The sequence below is a fragment of the Meriones unguiculatus genome, chromosome 11, assembly GCF_030254825.1.
Source record: "Meriones unguiculatus strain TT.TT164.6M chromosome 11, Bangor_MerUng_6.1, whole genome shotgun sequence".
Classification (NCBI taxonomy): Eukaryota; Metazoa; Chordata; class Mammalia; order Rodentia; family Muridae; genus Meriones; species Meriones unguiculatus.
The window spans coordinates 94,203,703-94,219,267 of record NC_083359.1 but is presented as its reverse complement, the minus strand read 5'-3'; the positions used below and the strand labels follow the sequence as shown (position 1 = coordinate 94,219,267).

Here is a 15,565-nt window from a genome sequence, read left to right as displayed (position 1 = left end):
GTACTTCATGTTCAGTTTTTAAGTCTTTATCTTATTCTGTGTTCTGTCTCTATATCCAAAAAATGGATTTCGATTAAAATTACACTGAAATGATAGACTGAGTTGGGATGGTGGTTAACATATTTAAGTTACTGAAATATTCTACTCATCAAAACTACTTGTTTGTAGATTTATGTAGATATTTTTATCTTCCAACACAACATAATGAAATTCTACATGTGGGTGTGACACATACTTTATACCTCTTGAATTTAGATGCCTTAAAAAAATTTTGGCACCAAAATTGACTTATTCTGGTAAATAAAAGAGTATCTGGTAAATGTATTGGCCTGTATGCATCCACTTGCAAAATAATTTAATATTTTTTATATTCTTCTGTAAGTTGCTGCGTTCAGTCATAAATGATTATTAATGCTGTTTCTTCTTTCTGTATTAACACAGCATATTTGTTTTTCCAAGAAACATTTATTTTTTTTACTTAATTAATATACAATTACATAAGTTCTCCCGTACTCCCACACCCTCCCAAATGCAAAGCTTTCTAATTTTTAACCATTGTTGTTACAAATAAATGACTAAATAGATAAATATAACTCTGTAAGTTCGTTAATTTTTGCCAACATGTGTTGTTTCCAGGACTGACTGCTTGATATTGGTTAATCAATCAGGGGGCTCATTCCTGAAGAATACTGATTTCTCGGCAGTTTTTAATTCCTTACTATTCCTCAGTTGTGGGTGGGACCCTGAGATATTTTTCTGTTTGTTAGAATGTCAACCTTTGGAATCGCCCAGTTTTTTGTTTTTGTCAGCTGTGTTGTTGAGATTTCATGGGTGTACGTTTCATGTCATAGCTGGAAGGCACAATCTCACTTCTTCATGGTTTCTGGCTGCACTTTGTTATATTTTTGCTTACTGAAACTATAAAAGTATTTTCTTTTAAGTTATACAAGCTAAATTGCATTGGATACTTTCTCTGCATTTACTGATACAGCCAGAGGTTTCTCTCTTTAATCAGTTAACATTCACTCAGTTGATATTAATTGAGCCCAAAGACCATGCATGGAGAAGACCTAGGCCCCCTGCTCATATGTAGCAGATAGGCACCTCAGTCTTCATATCGGTCTCATAGTTAAGGGGAGCAGGGGCTGTCTCTGACATGGACTCTGTTGCCTGCTCCTCAACCACTTCCGCCTGGCAGGGTGGCCTTGCCAGGCCACAGAGGAAGAAGATACAGCCAGTTTTGATGAGGCTTGATAGGCTGGGGTCAGTTGGTAAGGGAGGAGGGCTCCCCTTTCGGAAGACTAGGGGAGGGAGAAGACATAGGGAAGTGGGAAAATGGGACCAAGATGAGAGGAGAGAGGGACATACAATAGGGATACAAAGTGAATAAATTTAAAGGAATAAATTTATTTTTTTAAAAAAAGGAATTGTTCAAGGTTCCTGAATAAACTGCATTGAAAAAAAAAAAAAGGAATAACCAAACTTAAGAGTCATTTATACTTTCAGAGAAAAGGAACGTCAGTTTCTTCCAGTTGAATGACCCTGGATATGTCAACCACTCTAGGGAGGATCTCATGTTCAGGAGTAGTTGACCAACAAATAATGCTTTTTGTGGGTGCTTTTATTTGGTCACAAATTGGTGTTTTTGTTTTGTGGTGATGCTTTATGTTTTCCAGATTTTCGGTGTTTTGCTGTTGTATTGGAATTTTGGTTTAATTTTGAGAAAGAACTTAAAATTGGGTAGGTAAGGAGAAAGAGGGGATCTGGAAAAACTTTGAAAGAAAGATCATGATCAAAATATATTTAAAATTTAAAACTGTTTTAAAAATAACAAAACAAAATTCAACCAACCAATCAAATGAAAATAACCAAAGTTGTAATTTATCTAGTATGTATGTTTTGAAAATTTAAATCCATGTGGGTATATGGGCATGGAAGAAATAGAAATAAATGTGAAAGTGAGAAGAAACCCGTTTTCTGAATGGGTATTCGTTGAAGTCCACAGTGAAATCTTTTGTCTACTCTGCAGATGCTGCTGAATTATAGACAGGCATGGCAGTCACGGAGGAATCCGTGGGAATTATCCTGGGGATGATTCATTACCATGAAACATTTCCTTCTTAATTTGTCCCTTAGAAAGGAAGCTCAGGATTCTTTCTTTAGATATTTCATAATCTAAAGCAAAACACCCAAGATCCATTCTGTGTATTCCCCAAAGGAGTCTTCAGAGTTATCTATATACTCACAAGTGTGCCTAAACATGACCCTGGCTGCAGTCTGCGGAGTGTTTTGTGGCCTCAGGCAGGGTGAGTTGTGTAGACTGACACCAAACTTCAAGGTTCAGTGTGACTTCTGCTCTTCACCTGCTGTTTCCTGCAAACCATCTGCTCTTCAGAATCTAGTTTGCTCTTGGAATCTCATTGCATTAGTAAGGAATTTCAGTTATGAGATATGAAATGCAAAATGAACACTAGGAATAATAGAGTTCAGTTTACTGATGAAGACATTGATATCTGAAGTCTTTTGAGAACTATAATTCTATTGGTCCGAACAATTCTAGCCTTCTAGGGAGTCACATGTGGGTCAAGGTACTGTTTTTGTTTAATCACTGAATGCTAAATAAGATCTCTTTACTGTACAAGTAATATTTGCAGGGTGACCTCCTTTTATTCTTCTAGTTATCTGTCATTCCACAAATTATTTCATATCCTTCGTTGTTTCAGGAGCAAGAATAATTTTTGTTGACCTTTATATAGTTCTTGACCCTTTGGGAGAAATTGTCACATACCAGAGAATATTGATTGTCAGGTGAACAATTGTGTGAATGGTGAATAATGAGACAGCTTATTGGTGAGAGGAACCACAAACTTAGGGCAACAAAGTTCTCAATGTCGGGATGCTCTGAGATATTTACCACTGGACTCTCTTATCCTTTCTCATAGCTCTGTGCTCAACTGCTTTGCATAGTGTATCATTCCGCATATGAGAAAACTCTATGTACAGGTGGGACAGATAAAGGAATAATTTAGCGAGGGGGCACCTCCAGTCTCATATCTTTCACTTATGAGCACCACAGCTTATTTCATCTAGAAGCTTGTCTCTCTTTTCTTTCTCCTTTCAAGCTTGGCATGTAAAACGAGAGGCATCTACCATGAACTACAACCAGTTTTTATAATCTGCAATGCATTTATTAGAATTTGCTTTTGACCACCTGAGGAAACCACATAATATCTATCACCATAAAACCGGAATAGTTTAACAATAAATATGAGGATTCAAAAAAAAAAAAAGGCCACAGACTTTGAGGACAAACAAACCTCACTTTCAAATTACTGCTTTGAGCTTTTGCTATGTTAGTTTGAAGTAGTTAATTCTCATTTGTTCTCAGTCTCTCTGTTGTGTAACATTAACTATTAATCTATCATAGGTAGGAACATGTTATATAATGCATATAAAGCAAATATGTGTAACTTGAATTATTCTCTTTGCATAAGAATTAATTGGTGACATTTATTTCTGTTTGCTTCCTCTTAGAGTGTTTTTAGTCTACTTGAGGGAGATAATGCTGAAACACAGATGTACTAGATGTCTAAAAGAACAATTGAAGAACACTCAGAGGAGAGGCTAGTTGCTCTGGCAGTGGGAATCACAAAGATTTTCATTACCATGGAGACACTGACACCTGAAATTTTAAGAAAAGCAGATCCAGAACATAAAAGAAATGAAATAGCCAAAAATTACAGTACAAAGAGTGATTTCTTTGTTTTTTTTTTTGTTTTGTTTTTGTTTGTTTGTTGCTGAACTATTGATTTTCAGGATAGTTAGTTCCAAATTTTGCTTAGAACTACATTAGCAATGACAATGATCGTGAGTCAGATAGGTGAGTTTTGCCTTGAATGTTTTGTAAAGAGAAGGAGAGGCAAAGTCACATTTAGAGGAAAATCATCTGCAGAATGACTCCTTAGAGGAATAGATAGCAGGGAATGAGCTGTTGTGACAGTCAAGGTGAGAGTGGGTGCATCCAACCTTTACTAATTCTACTTAGCTTTGCAAATTTTCAATCATCTGTTATCCCAACAAGCAGATGTTAGTGTGCTTTTGGTTGCAGCTCATTTTGAGGAGCTTCCTTCCCCCCCCCCACCTAAGACAGCCATCATTATGGTTGGTATGATTGTTAAAATTGAGAATAATTTCTTCCCTTTGTCTCTTAGACTTAGCCTTTGTAGGGAAGGTATGGGTAGTGCTAGGCAGTAGCTATAAGTTTATCCAAAACTGGCTACTAATTAGGTACCAAGTAATTCTGGAGAGATTCTAAATTTGGGCAATTGTCATGTTAACTGGGAGAGAGGAGACAGGAAAGCTACAGATAAATTAGAGTCTGTGAGGGAAAGTTTGCACAATTAACACCTGATGAAAACCAGACATTCTACTACAAAGCAAACAGACCAGTAATCCAAAAACTGATAGTCTAGCCAGACTCAGCGGTAGTGTTAGTGGAGGAAAAAGTAAAAAATATCACAAAGAAAATTATTGTCAGAAATGTTCCTGATACTTTCTTTGTGTTTTACTTATTTTTTCCCCTGAAGAACACAAATAAGAAATGTTTGAAAGTTTTGAAATTAATCACACAAGAGTTGAAGGCAAGGAGGGAGGGAAACTTTGAAAATGCCTGAATTTCCAGAAAATGCTTTCTGAATCTAAACTTTTGAGTAATTTATTTTCCTTCACATAAATCTATGACAGTCAGAGGACAGTTGTTTAGAAATTAGATTGTGTAATGAATGTCTCAACTGCTTCTGGGGTAGAATTATATAGTTTAGAAATAGTTCTGACTGACTTGTTTAAGATCCAATATTCAGCATAAGCAACTGAATACAGAAAGGAATCTGTGTGTAATGAACATTGCAATTCCAGGAAGTCCCTTATGTCTTTTCTTACCTTCACAGATGACCCATTTGTTGGCCAGCCGGAATCAAACTATGGTGACTGAGTTCCTCTTCTCTGTGTTCCCACCTCTGTATGAAGGTGGCCTCTTATTTTTCATTCCTTTGCTTCTTGTCTATGCATTCATTGTATCAGGGAACCTAGTTATTTTTGTTGCTGTCCAGCTGGACATAGCCCTGCACACACCCATGTATTTCTTCATCAGTGTGCTGTCCTTCCTGGAGATCTGGTATACCACGACTACTATTCCCAAGATGCTCTCCAGCCTAGTCAGTGAGAAGAAGACCATCTCCCTAGCTGGCTGCCTCATGCAGATGTACTTTTTCCACTCGTTGGGTATCACAGAAGGGTGTGTCCTGACAGCAATGTCCATTGACAGGTACATAGCTATCTGCTATCCTCTCCGTTACCCAACCATCATGACTTCCAAACTTTGTATCCAGCTTACAGCTGGATCCTGTTTCTGTGGCTTCCTTCTAGTACTGCCTGAGATTGTATGGATTGCCACTCTGCCTTTCTGTGGCTCCAACAAGATCCATCAGATCTTCTGTGATTTCACCCCTGTGCTCAGTTTGGCCTGTACAGACACATCTCTGGTTGTCATTGTGGATGCTATCCATGCAGTAGAGATACTGGCCTCCTTCCTTGTAATTGCTCTGTCCTATATCCGGATCATTGTGGTGATTTTGGGGATGCCCTCAGCAGAAGGGAGGCACAAGGCTTTCTCCACTTGTGCAGCCCACCTTGCTGTTTTCTTGCTGTTTTTTGGTAGTGTGGCTATCATGTATTTGAGATTCTCGGCCACCTACTCAGTCTTCTGGGACACAGTAGTTGCTGTCACTTTTGTTATTCTTGCTCCTTTTCTCAACCCCATTATTTATAGTCTAAGAAACAAAGAAATGAAAGATGCCATTGGGAGGCTTTTTCATCAGAAGAGAGATGGCTGAGCTCAGAAGTAGACCTTGATTCCCAATATTAAAGCCCTTCTTGAAGTTCGGAATCTCACTGTTGCTTTTCGTGCCCCAGGTGATGTTCATTTTCCATTGCCACAGATGCCTTTTCTTCTGCTGTTTATAGGGATGATGGATGATGCCTCGAGATCACTGGTGGCCACTTGTTTACATAACAATGACCAGATGCTTGACAGGTGAAGCAGCATGTGTGGATGCTCCTGCTTTAAGCACAAGTTGACCTATGCCTCCTGCTATACTAGTCTGTTCCTTCCACTCTCTTCTGTGACAGCATGTGTTGACAAGACCAAAGAGTAGAGCATGAGACACGCCACACAAAATAGTTCTGAAAGTGGCTAATGTTAATGTTCCTCTTGATTTCCGAGTGTTAGATTGCTCTGCCATCCATAATTGCTCAAGTACTGTTTCATGACACAAAAGGCAAATGTTCTCCACTTTCAGCCTATTTAATTAACTACACACTCCATCAGCAAAACTGCACTGTTTACTATGTGATGCGTCAGAGAATTTCAGGCTGAAAGGGTTTCAAAAGAGCAACATGGGTAGTCCACTATATTTCAAGCTATTATTTAAAACCTTTTTACATATAAATCACCTTGTAATTTAAACATCCTTAAGTAAACATGTCAGTTTACATCACTACTGTTTACATACTGATAAATAAAATTTGGAAGTAAAGTTCAAACATGTTTCATGACTTTCTGAATGTTATCTAAGTAACTAGTAACAGTTGCTTTAAATTATTTATTTTTATGCATCGTGTGTGTGTGTGTGTGTGTGTGTGTGTGTGTGCACAGACTTGTGCAGGTATGGGCATATCATGTGCAGAATGCAGAAGATAACTCTTGGTACTCAGTTCCATTTTGCTATTTTCTGGAATCCAAGTTCATGTATGTGAAGTCTCTGCATAAGAAACTCTAAATGACGATTTACTTCATCAAATCCCAGATGACCTTGCACAGTTATCTACCCCAGTCTACCTAGACAACAAGCCCGTCAGTTGTAAAAGACCAGGTTGAAGGGCAGTTTAGCCAGCTGCAAGCAAACAACTGAGCAACCAAAACACATAGGGACAATGAAAAAAGACTGAATAAAAACCACAGATTTCATTCTATCCTAAATTTTTAATGTATGGAATTATAATAAAATTTTCATTTTAAGTCACTTATTTTGCAGAGTGATTTGTTCCATAACCAAAAATGACCAATAATGTGCATTAAAGCATCCTTTCCATTTCCATAGTGTCTGTGAGATGTACTATTTTTAATTCTTGTGTATTTTTATTTCAGTATTTTTCTTCTTAGAGAATTTTATACTTGTGTGCAATGACAAATATTATAGCCATCCCTGAACCCCTGACTTCCTCCACATGCTCCCATGACTTTATGTCTCTCCTTTAATTATTATGTTTGATAACTAAGTCTGGTTAGTGATGTGTATGTGTTCACTGGTGTAGAGTCATCCACTGGAACACAGAAACCTACCAATGGCCACACTCTGAAAGAGAATCTATCCTCCACCAACAGGTACAAACTGCCAATATTTTCATAGTAAGAGGTGGGTTTAAGGGGAGCAGGGACTGTCTCTCACATGAACTCAGTGCCTGGCTTTTTGATCACCTCTCCCTGGGAGGAGTGCAGCTGTACCAGGCCAAAGAAGAAGATCATACAGACAGTTCTGATGAGACCTGATAGACTAGGGTCATATGGAAGGGGAGGAGGACCTCCCCTATCAGTGGACTGAGGGAGGGGCATGGAAGAAAGAGGAAAGGAGGGTGGGATTAGGAGGGAATGAGGGAGGGGGCTATAGCCGGGATACAAAGTGAATAAATCGTGATAATCAAAAAATTTTAAAAAAATAATTAAAAAAAAAGGATTTAGAAAGTTTGGAGACAAAATGTCGAAAGTCATTTTTATGTGCGCCTAGATCTATGTCTGAGTTTTCTTTCCCCCCTGGGTTACTCATTTTCATCATGTAGAGTTTAGTGTAATTGCTCAACCTGCGAAGAGAGACATTGGACCTGAACATAGATTGGAACAGTCTCAAAGTTGTGTCCTAAGAAGCAAAGAAAGTTAAAAAAAAAAAAAAGAGGTGGGTTTAGAAATCACCTTTCCATCTATGCTGGGATTTTGGCTGACTCGCTCTCCTTTAGATCTTGTGCAGATAAAGATGCCTGCTGTGAGTTTATGGGTGCAATAGGCATGTCACGTTCAGAAGAACATATTTCACAGATCATATTTTACTCCTCATCGTCTGTCTTTTGCATTTTTCCTACCTTTTATTCTTCAATATCAAGAACAATATTCTGAGAATTATATGCTTCAGTCTATTCAATGCCGTCACGTGCATATTGGTTTGAATTCAGTATTTGATAGCCTAACATTTGAAGCTCCATGTTATTGACTCTCCTTTTACCTCATGATTCTTCCTTTGCCCCTTCTGTGCTCATTGGCGCCTGGTTTATATGGTCCATTCAGCTGTTTTCCAACTAAGGGAATCTGAACAATGATTCCTCGTATCACATTTTCCTGGCTGATTCTTCCTAAGTCTCCAATTTTAAATGCACTTCATCATACAGCTCTTCTTTGTCCCCTACCTCTATTAATTATTTTGAATCTCATTATTAAAAAGTTCCACAAAAGGTTATGCCATTTGAACCATATCTCTCTCTCTTTTTTCTTTCTTTTTTTTTTTTTTTTTCTTCTCAATGCAGTTTATTCAGGAACCTTGAACAATCTTCTGACCCTGGGGAAAGCCAGCCCACAGCTTAAATAGCCTCTGGGTAGCCAACCCCAGCATGCCACGTGGACAATGCAGATAGGTCCACATACATGGAAGCAAGCCAGATCCTCAGCCTTAGCCAAATGTGGAGTTGTTCCTGACAGAGAGCACTCATCATTGGGAAGGTGGAAGGTGGAAACCAGCTCCATCTTTAAGGCGTGGCATTACGCAGCTCTCTACAGTTCTCCCTTTTTGTTTTAGACCCATCAGGCAAGAGTAGAGGTCTGATCTCTGATATTAGAAATAAATTGGGACTTTGTACTGATGTTCATTTAGGTGTCATCCACCCAAAGAGCATCAGACCCGTCCAATACCTTTTTCTCAGAGGCGGGATCATATCTCTTTTTTTACATTTATTTTTTTATATAGAATAAACAGAAACACTTCAAGATAAAAAGTTAGAAACCATAGATTTTTTTCAAAGTTTATTTTGTGCTTTATTTTTTAGTTTAGTTTTTTTTTTTTTTTACAAATTTATTCATTTTACATTCCAATATTAGCTCCTCCCTAATCTCCTCCTCCTAGTCCCACCCTCCCTCTTTTTTCTCCCCTATCCCCTTCCCCTAGTCCACTGAAAGGGGGAATCCTTCTCTCCTGTCATCTGATCTTAGCTTATCAAGTGTCATCAGGACTACCGGGATCTTCTTCTTCTGTGGCCTAGCAAGGCTGCATCACCAGGGGGTAATGAACAAAGAGCAAGCATGCAACAGAGTTTATTACAGAGACAGTGCCTGATCCCCCTGCTCGGGCACTCACCACGTGGAGACCGAGCTCTTGGTGTTCTGTCCAGGAAATTGTGCCAATGTGTTTAAGGCTCTTCCCCACTTTTTCTTCTAATAGATTTACTGTGTCTGGTTTTATATTGAGGTCTTTGATCCACTTGGACTTTACTTTGTGCAGGATGATAAGTATGGATCTATTTGCATTTTTCTACTTGTAGACATCCAGTTAAACCAGCACAATTTGTTGAAGGTGCTGTTTTGTTTTGTTTTTGTTTTTTTTTTTTTTTTCCCATTGTATGGTTTTAACTTCTTTGTCAAAAATCAGGTGTCCATAGGTATGCTGGTTTGTAGACTTAGGACATTGCTTGATTATAGAGTATTTTTTCTTGCACATCTAAGGCCCAGGGTTCAATAACAGTATTTAAAAAAAATAAAAAATAAAAATGCCTCCAGTCAAATAGAATGGGGAAAAGACAAAGGAAAAGAATGAAAATTATCACATGAAATGTGAGGTTTTTGTTTGTTTTACAAAATGTTTCTTATCATTAAACATTGCATATTCAGGCACACACATTTGTGTTTTAAATTACAGTTAATTTTTTTCATTGAGATCATAATCAGTAAAGTCCAAGTTTGCATTTAAAACTTTGTTCTTTATCCTGAGAATAAATGTATACAATGAAATTAATCATATTTATTCCTTGCTTCCCCCTTCAGCTTCCTCTGTATTCCCACTATATGTTATCGCAATTTTTTGATGGATTGGTAGTAAAGCTCCATTAAAAAGTTGTCTATCTTTGAAATTATCACACCTCAAAAACGTGTCTTAGTACACGTAACATCATGTCTCCCCACACTTACTGGTAGATCTCCCTATCAGCTTGAGCTTTCCCCGGTGCCTCCCTACACAGTGGTCTCAACACAGAGGGAATATGATTCTGCTGGGCTTCATAGCAGAGAGCATCTCCCCTGTGCTCAGAACTCTGCCCTGGCTCTTCAATCCTCAGAGTAAACTACAGACGTCTAAGTCTTGCAAAGCCCCCAAAGCCCTGTGATACATCCCCCTTTCACCTCCTAACTATAGATTTCCACACTCCCATTCCAGACACACTCCATTTCAGATGCAGGAGAATCTGATTCCTTAAACAGCTAACTCTGTTCCTTAAACAGGCTCTCTGCTGGCCTGCATGATCTCTCTTTAAATATAGGTGGCCATCTACTTTCCTTCAAAGTGTTGCTCATCCTTAGCATTCTGAATGAGGTTTAACTTGACTGATCTTAAACTAAGGAGTCTCCTACTCACCCTCGATACTTACTATAAGTTTCCTTTTCTGTTTTCCACAGAACACATAGTCATATAATGGATAATGTTCTAAAATTTGATTAATATTTTTTACACTAAAAATATCTCCCCTTTCTCAACTGGCAGGTATATAAGGACAAGGGCAAGGATTTTTTTTTTGTCAGTTGTATATTTAGTATTTTACATATGACTTGATATAGCAGCCCCAGTAAATATTTGCTTCACCAGTGGAAGATGACTTATATGATAAAAATGAAATGTGTGTTAACATCATTTTAAACTCCCCACATACTTTGAACTAAGTACAAAGATGTTTGAAGAAATCAAAACTTGAGATCTTTGATCAAGTATATTTACTATTTTTAATTTTGTTATTTAAGATACTTTGATCCATTAGAATATCAAATCTACAATGTAATTCTAATTGTTTATCTGTAATTGGGAAACTGATTTAAACATGGTATTGAGTAAAGTTGATTTAGGTGTTATAGTCAGAAATTCCGTAGCATTACTCAAGTTATTAGACTTATGACATCAAGATGTACTTTACTACATTAATCACATTAAATATTGGAAAAGATGTGGGACTGTCTTTTTATATTATAAAGGCTGTTTATAAACTTTGGAGGTTTTGTTGAATCATGAAACTGAGACACTTAAAAAAATGCATGTCCCATTTAAACACATGTTAAAAGGAAATGTCAAGTTTAAAAAAAAATCAAAGTATTTGTTAAACACCTTCAAGCGGAATGATAATTTTGATTACATTTTAAATAGAATTTTTAGCTTTAACAAATATATGGTTTTTGAATAATTTAATCTAATAGCCTTTCTGATGAGACTTCATGTATGCGGCTTCACTGTCATGTCCAGAACACGCTATTTCTCCTTAAGAGTGCCATTCCTCTGGGTCTTACAATCATTCTGCCTTCTCTTCCCTATAATAGCCTTCCTCTGCCCCAAGAAGAAGCTTCTTTGGTGAACGATATGAGCTACACTTATCTGTGGCTATAAGCATAAGCTTTCAAAACACATTTAGTCTTTATAGAGGTATAGCAAAATGCCATTTTGACACCTTGTTTATAAGGACAAAAACAAAGCTGTGATACTACTGATGTTTCCATTGCTGACAGCATCTCCATACCACCAGATGGCCTCCTGTTCTTAAAGATCACTGTAAGTGAGGGGAACAGGGACTATTTCTAACAGGAACTCAATGACTGGCTCTTTGGTCTCCCCACCCCCGAAGGGAGGAGCAGTCCTGTTAGGCCACAGAGGAGGGCTTTGCAGCCAGTCCTGAAGATACCTGATAAAACAGGATCAGATGAATGGGGAGGAGGTCCCCCCAATCAGTGGACTTGGAAAGGGGCACGGTGGAGATGAGGGAGGGAGGGAGGGACTGGGAGGGAATGAGGGATCGGGACAGGGCTGGGATACAGAGTTAATAAAATGTAACTGATAAAAAAAAATAAAAGAAAAAAAAAAAAGAAAAAAAAAAAAAAAAAAGATCACTGTAAATGTTTCCAGTCCCCTTTTTCTCCACTAGGAGCTGAGCAAGATTAGGTTTTGGAGATTTTACTTTATCCCTAAAGCTGCTGGAGTGGTTTTATAGCAATAAAGAGAAAAGTTTGAACCAGACACCAAAATGTATAAATTTTGTAATGGATAAGTACAAGGGAAGAGAAAGGAGGCGCAAACAAAAGCTGGAAAATAGTAAGAATATAAATAGTGAATTATTATAACTGCATGGCTTTGAAGAAAGCATGACACAATGCTGAACATTGTAATACTACCAGCACTGAATATTTTTTAATTTTTCCATGTGTATTTGTATGTGTACACGCATGTGTTCATGTACTCGCGTGTATGTGTGTCGTGTGTATGCGCATGTATATCTGAGCTCATGAAGGCCAGAGAAAAATGTTCTCTTATTGCTACCTTCTAGGGGTCTGGATTGGATTTATTTTCTCTGACAGTGAAGGAATTAAAGGAAAAGAGAAAGTATACAACACAACAGCTATCAGCATAGATATATCAGACACAGGAGGTAGACTCAATGAGGATAAATACTTTTTCTGTTAAAGGTGAAGAAACACACAAGCACTCACACGCACATACACACATGCACACACACATTCATACACACAAAAGGCACACATCCTTACATATGCACACACCCATACACTCATACACACATGGTACACACATGTACACACACACGTACACATTCAGTGGACACAGCAAGATACACAGAAAGATCCCTTCCAAGTCCCACGTCTAGAATGGAAACCCTAGAACCAAAGTCCTCTCTCTCCTCTGGGACTGGTAGTTTTATGTGTCTTCATGAGGTCTGAGGTGTCTTCTTCCAGTTGATGTCTGGTCAGTCTGAACAAAGTCTGGCAAACTGATAGGCTCACAGTCTGGGATAAACATTTCCCATCCATGTTCTCAGACAGGGGGTGGTCTGTCAGCAACACCAGAAGTTCTCCATCTTTGTTACCCATCTGTGGCCACTTACTTCCCCTGTCTGTATGCCTATAAAGAGTCCGTCTAACTCCTAACCCTTCGCAGGAGCAAGCTGGAGTTACATGTCGTTGTCATTGTGAGATGTCTGACATGGAAACTGACAACCAAACCGAGGTCCCCTGCAAAAATGAACATGAACTCTTAACCACAGAGCCATCTACAGTCCCAATATTTTAAAATACCAAATTCAGCTGTTTAAGTGTTTTGTGTTTATTCTTTTTAGTCTCAAGGCAGTACTCTAAATCTATTTAATCTTTAGGAGCTAGAGAACATACGCTGTGGAATCTTGAGTCCCACAGAAGAGATGATAAAGGCAAATGCCACAAATAGTGACTATGTACCATATAATCATGGCATTTTATCACTGACCATCTATGGAGAGTATGGCAACTGTCTCTGAACAAATATCAGGAAATTATGCTCCTTTCTTCAGTTCAAATCCTCTTAGGTATATGGATTTTGCTAACATTTTAAATATGACTGTGTAAGTAAAAAATCAATTCTAGGGATAGAGTGAGAGAGTATACAAAGGAAGCGTTTAGATGTGTCAATTATACATACTGTTATTCATAAGATGATGATCCTTGATTGACTTGGGAAAGATGGTACTGCACTATTTGTTATTTCAAAATAAGATTCTGGGTAGTTCAAGGATGCAAAACACTTCTACTGTCAGGACAAATAATATTCATTATGTTAGAAAACTGAAAAGAAATACAACCAAGACCATGATAAAAACTTACATAGTATTCTCAGAAATGGATTATTTGTTTTAGAAACATATGCAAAGGTTGAAATATCCTTGAATAGGCATGGGTAAGCTCACATTAGCTCCCAGAGACAGTGAATATCTTTTGAGAACAGAAGAGTTTCTTAATGGCATCTTTCATATCTTTGTTCCTCAGGCTATAAATTATAGGGTTGAAAAGCGGGGCAAGGACCGCAAACATTAGTGCAATGATCTTTTCCAGTAGAGGCTGGAAGGTGACAGAGAAGCGCAGGTACATGAGAGCCGCACTGCCAAAAAACAGCAAGAAGATGGTGATGTGGGCTGTGCATGTGGAGAACGCCTTCTGACGGCTCTCGCCAGATGGAATCTTTAGGATCACGGTGATGATTCTCAAATAGGAAAGGGTAATGACAGAGACACAGGTCAGGATGGACATAGCATGGATGACATCTTCAACCAGAATCATAGATGTGTCTGTACATGCTAAGAGAAGCACAGGTTCTAAGTCACAGAAGAGTTGGTGGATCTGATTGGGGCCACAGAAGGACAGAGTTGACATCCACACTATCTCTGGGAGAAGCATGAGGAAGCCAAGCGTGAAAGAGCCCGTGGAAAGCCGTGTGCAGAGCTTCGGAGTCATAATGATGGCATAGCGGAGAGGGTTGCAGATGGCCACGTACCTGTCGATGGCCATCACTGTGAGGACTAAGCTCTCCGTGACTCCAAAGGAATGGAAAAAATACATCTGCACGAGGCAGCCGATGAAGGAGATGGTTTTCTCTTTGCTGACCAGGTTGTAGAGCATTTTGGGAATGGTCACTGTGGTGTAGCAAATCTCCAGGAAGGAGAAGATGCTGATGAAACTGTACATGGGGTTGTGCAGATGCACATCCAGCTGCACAGCCAGGAAGATCATGGAGTTTCCAACAACGATGAACATGTAGACACAGAGCAGAAGGATGAAGAACAAAAGGCCACCACTCTCAAGCTGAGGGAAATCAGAAAAATAAAATTCTGTCACCTTTGTTTGATTCTTCTTATCCATATTTTCTGCAGATCATTGGCTGGATAAAGGAATAAATAAATCAGAACTCAAGCAAAAGGACAATTAGAAAAAAATTTAACCATCTAAACAGTCTCAATATTGAGTCAATTAAATAAAATATATGATGAGTTGCTTAGAAAATTATGAAGCAATGCTGTCAAATTTACAAACGTTTTAGTAAGTATATTTAGTTGTTGGATTTTATTTTTTAAGAAATAGAATGGACTGGGGGAGGGGCATGGAAGGAGAAGAGGGAGGGAGGGCAGGATTGGAAGGGGACAAGGGAGCGGGCTACAGCTGGGTACAAAGTGAATAAATTGTAATAATAAAAATAATAAATAAAACAGAAAAAGAAATAGCTTCCTGTTTAGAAAGACAAATTTGTGTATGCTATTTAAGGGCAATTTGGCAACTTTTATTAAAGGGCAATAATTTAGAAACTGTCTTTCACTGCATATTCTAAGGGAAATTAATTTACAAAATTGTTTACAGAAACAATCAGTATGATATTAATCTCCTTAGTCATCTTGAGACACTTAAATA

At 38.2% G+C, this 15,565-nt stretch overlaps 2 protein-coding genes across 2 annotated transcripts; one reads left to right on the top strand and one right to left on the bottom strand.

Moving 5' to 3' along the window:
* Positions 1-4,946: 4,946 nt before the first annotated feature.
* Positions 4,947-5,891, top strand: LOC110566424 (olfactory receptor 6K6). The gene has a single exon (XM_021664273.2). It carries the CDS (start codon positions 4,947-4,949, stop codon positions 5,889-5,891), a length of 945 nt encoding a protein of 314 aa, XP_021519948.1.
* An 8,182-nt stretch (positions 5,892-14,073) lies between these two features.
* Positions 14,074-15,022, bottom strand: LOC110566427 (olfactory receptor 6K3-like). The gene has a single exon (XM_021664275.2). The coding sequence runs from the start codon at positions 15,020-15,022 to the stop codon at positions 14,075-14,077; it is 948 nt and encodes a 315-aa protein (XP_021519950.2). The 3' UTR covers position 14,074.
* Positions 15,023-15,565: the final 543 nt, after the last annotated feature.